Source organism: Halichondria panicea, chromosome 1 (assembly GCF_963675165.1).
Source record: "Halichondria panicea chromosome 1, odHalPani1.1, whole genome shotgun sequence".
Lineage (NCBI taxonomy): Eukaryota > Metazoa > Porifera > Demospongiae > Suberitida > Halichondriidae > Halichondria > Halichondria panicea.
In genome coordinates this window covers 1,666,082-1,670,306 of record NC_087377.1, presented here as the reverse complement: position 1 = coordinate 1,670,306, position 4,225 = coordinate 1,666,082, and the positions used below count along the sequence as shown (strand labels likewise).

Below are 4,225 nucleotides of genomic sequence, written 5' to 3'. Positions count from 1 at the left end.
CTCCTTTGGATGTACAGCTGTCCAGATCCCTAGAACATACCCTCCATTCTGACGAGTTATCAGTGCATAGGGTGCTTACTAGATTCTTGCCAGCCAGTACAGTTCAAGCTACACACAGCACCGCTCAACTATTCTCTACCCCATTATCTAGCTAAATCTGGTCCAACTAGACAGCAGACACAGCTAGTTAATTCAGTAAAGCCAGGGGTAGCCCTACTTCTACGGTTGTTCAGTACCCACGGTAACAATTCCTCTGGGCTGGGCTAACTAGTTGAGCCACGCCTCCCAATTCTCAAGGCTAGGTACATGTCTCTGTCTAGCTGCTTCTTCAGCTTCTTGCTCAGTTTTGTGGCTTAGAGAAAGGCCAGCTACTCAGGGGGAAGAGTCCAGATGAAAGTCTGGCAGCCAGGTGACGTCCAAACGGTCAGTTATTCTTTCCACCAACTTTTTAATCTAGTCTAGTCCTGCTTGCACTGCTACTACTACTGCTGCCTACTGCTGCTACTCTTCCTAGCTAGTCAAAGGTTTCTTTTTTTTTTTTTTTTTTACTTGACTGATAAGGCCGTTACCTAGACTACAGTTTGTTTGTCAGGGAGGAGCTCACATACAACTTCATCTAATTCATCATAACGATTCCTTACCCATTGTTGTAATTTCTACAACAGATTGCCAAGGAAAGAGATATAGCTAGCATCCATGCATGCTAAGCAAAAGAAGTGCTCGCAGATCTACCAGTCCAGCTTTGACGAGTCTTTTCTCGAAAAGTTGGAAGCAGGTGTACGTAATTATAATACTATTCATGCTAAAATTATTCCGAGCATAAAATTTATAATTTATCAGGGCATATACCTTTAATATAGATAGTATATGCAGCATGCATATAATTATAATCATACAATTTTGTGTAGTTTTTATAGCTATACATGGAGAAGAGGTGTGTTCAGCTAGAGGAAGTTGACAAGGACTCCAGTGGCCTTTGGGGCGGGGAGAGTCAGACTCCTCCAAGGAAACCAGTGTGGAAAGAGAGACCCCTCCATCATCAGACACCCCTCACGTGCTATAGAGATCCCTCCATCAAACAGCAGTACAACTCCTCCTGTGGTAGCTGTAGAGACCCTCCATCAGTCAGTGGTACGAACAGAGATCCAGCGAGCAGTGGTGAAGCCGTGACAAAACAACTAAAGCGTGCTCTTACACTTTGTACTGAAGACAATACTCCTGTGTTGAAGCGCAGCAAACGGATGAAGGGGAGACACAGTACCACCCCTGTGGTGAAACGCAGACGCATGAACAAAAAGATCAACTCGACACAAACATTTGTCAGCAGTGCCAGCAGGCAGGCACAGGGCCAAAACAATTCATTTACAGAAGTATACAACGTTGTACACTATCAACTTTCTTTGTAAACTATGAAGGAAACTATTGTAGATGAACTAAAATTCAACAACATTGTAAACTATGATGTACACTCGCAAGTACAAACATAGTTTACAAGCTGTAAACTACCACTTCTGGCCCTGTGAGGAGACGAGGAGAATTGAGTGGGATGTGATTACTGTCCATGCACGTTGGTTCCACATTAATTGCGTGAGGATTGACCAACATGCATGACACATCCGTGAATAGTGGAAATGCTCAATAATTATGTTAAACAGAGTTTCTGAGCTATCACTTACGTTTTGTGTTCACCTAGTAGATATAATTATATCTAGCTCATTTATTTACTCATTTATACAATAACACTCAATGTTCACTTTGTAAACGAGTGTTGCAAGCGTGCGCTTGCTAATGCGTGCGCTTGCTTTCGCTCAAAAAGTATTAGTGTTATATTAGTTTCTATAATGAATTTTATATTAAAGTTAGCTTATCTATATAAAGTCACTGAGAAGAAAAGACATGCATCTATTGTTGTTATTATTTATTGTATTATGTGGCTTACCAGGACCTCAAGAAAGAATAAAATTGATTCTTCCAGGATCTGTAGTTCAGTGTATATAATATCTAAGAAGAAAAGACCTGTGTACATGCATATTGTTATCTATATTGTTATATGGTAGTGTTTTGTGGCTTAGACGATTCTGCCAGGAGGATCTGGATCTGGATCTTGGATATTATTTTCTCACACATGGGGAATGAGCGCGCATGCGCATTACATTCATAGGAATAATTAAAGGGTGTGTCCAAAGAGATGAAAGCGAATAATTACAACAGAATTTACAACAGAGTGGGTTAGGGCCTCTCATATACAACTGAATTCTTTATCACAATTTTATTAATCATTGAAATAATACCCCTTTCCTCCCCTCTCCAAGGCCAATTTAGACCAGGAGAGTACCATCTAACAAAAATCAGTCACACAGCACATTAGCTAGCACATGTGTGTCCGATAACAGAGTGTCCTTTGCATATTCTTATGCGACAGTGGGGACATGCCATTGCAGTGTGTTGCTGCTCTCTGCTAGGGATCTTCTCCCGAACACACACTTGACAGCGCCCACGAGACACTCCGACACTATTTGCACTCACACGTGCGCCCTGTGATGGGGGGAAAACGATATTTAGACTGGCCAGACCTGAGGCACTGCTACGAGTACGTGGCACACCCAATAGACTATGAATTAGTTCCAATCGAAACCCTTTCAAAGGCATGGCCTTTGAACCCACCCTGACACAGTTGTGCCTGTATAGAATGTATGCATTATTCACACTAACGTCAAGGAATTGAAAGAAAATCCTGAACCAATACCGCCGACACTTTCTATCGTACCCATAGGTTTTCCTCATACGCCCTGTATTGTCAACTCCTCCCATGTACATGTTATATGCAGGGAGACAGGGGGGGACACTCTGAGAGCGTAGGGTACCGTCTTTGTGCATTCGCATTACAGTGTGGGGCATATGGTCAGGGAACACATTTGTTGCAAAGGACACAACTCTACGGTCGTTAAACATAGAGTAAGAAATATCACCAACAGTCATGGACGTATAGTCACCTTTGTCGAGTACCACATCCTTAAGACTTGCTGGGAAACCAGCAGCATTCTTCAAAATTGTGCCGACAGTAAACACATTTTGCTTAGCCAACTCTTCTATCAATGGACCGGACGTGTAAAAGTTGTCCATGTACACAACATGCTGATGACCATAAAAAGGAGTGAGTAAACGATGGACTACATTTTTCACAAGCCCTTTCACAGCTATCTTTTTCCCAGAGGAATCGGTGAGCTTACCACTGTATACATCAAACACACAGAGATACCCACAGCATGAACATGAGCAGCACCATACCTTGAACCCCAGTTTAACAGGCTTCTTGGGCATATGAATTTTCCCGCTTTTACGACCCTTGTACTTTATCATCATCTCATCAACGGAAAGCTCCTGACTGGGATTATACCTCATGAAGTAGTTGGCTTTAAGAGTCTCTAAAACAGTTTTTAGCTTGCTAGTTACCTTACGTGCATCAGTGATGGACGTATTGTCCTCACAGTGCAGATACCGCCATAAACTTTGGAACCTTTTGAGCGACATTACATTGCTCACACATTGTACACCTAAAAGGGGATCCTTGGACCAGTAGTCCGTAATTTCAGGGAGCCTATGAATGCCCATCTCTAGTACAATCCCCAAAAACACCCACAATTCGGCACTGTTTGTAGCTGACCAACCCTTAGCACCACACTGCCTAGCGTACAGGTTGGTCTGTTCGGCTATGTACTCACACAAACTATCGGGCCAAAGTAACTTAACAAAATCTAGGCATGGAGTTACAGACGGATCAAGTTGATCGACAGGACCGACCACACCGCCAAAGACGGGGTATCTTCCTGTGGACTTAGCTTTTTGGAGTCCATTGTCCCTCGCCAGCTTCCTCCGTTTGGGAGTCGGAGCCATGCCATCGACCATTTCGTCATCATCCTCCACTGCAGCATCTGCACGGAAACAAAGCATGAATATCATTAGAGTACCACAAGAGTGCTCGCCAGTGCAGGTGGGGGACAGGCTATGAATGTCATTATGTGGGCGTACCACACGCTAGTGGTGCTATGAATATCATTAACTACTGGGGGGGGGGTTAGGGCGCATAGGTACAGTACAGCAGAGGAAAAGGCTCGTCCACATCAAAGGCTCGTGGGAGGAGCCCAACAAACCACAACAACCATGAATGTCATTATGTGGGCGTACCGCACGCTAGTGGTGCTATGAATATCATTAACTACTGGGG

At 43.6% G+C, this 4,225-nt stretch overlaps 1 protein-coding gene across 1 annotated transcript; it reads right to left on the bottom strand.

The window, feature by feature from the left end:
• Nucleotides 1–2,254: 2,254 nt before the first annotated feature.
• On the bottom strand, nt 2,255–3,966 carry LOC135331071 (piggyBac transposable element-derived protein 4-like). The gene has a single exon (XM_064526112.1). It carries the CDS (start codon nt 3,958–3,960, stop codon nt 2,365–2,367), a length of 1,596 nt encoding a protein of 531 aa, XP_064382182.1. The 5' UTR covers nt 3,961–3,966; the 3' UTR covers nt 2,255–2,364.
• Nucleotides 3,967–4,225: the final 259 nt, after the last annotated feature.

Coding starts and splice junctions, on each gene's coding strand:
- LOC135331071 (XM_064526112.1), bottom strand. CDS start 3,960: ATGATATTCATGCTTTGTTTCCGTGCAGATGCTGCAGTGGAGGATGAT.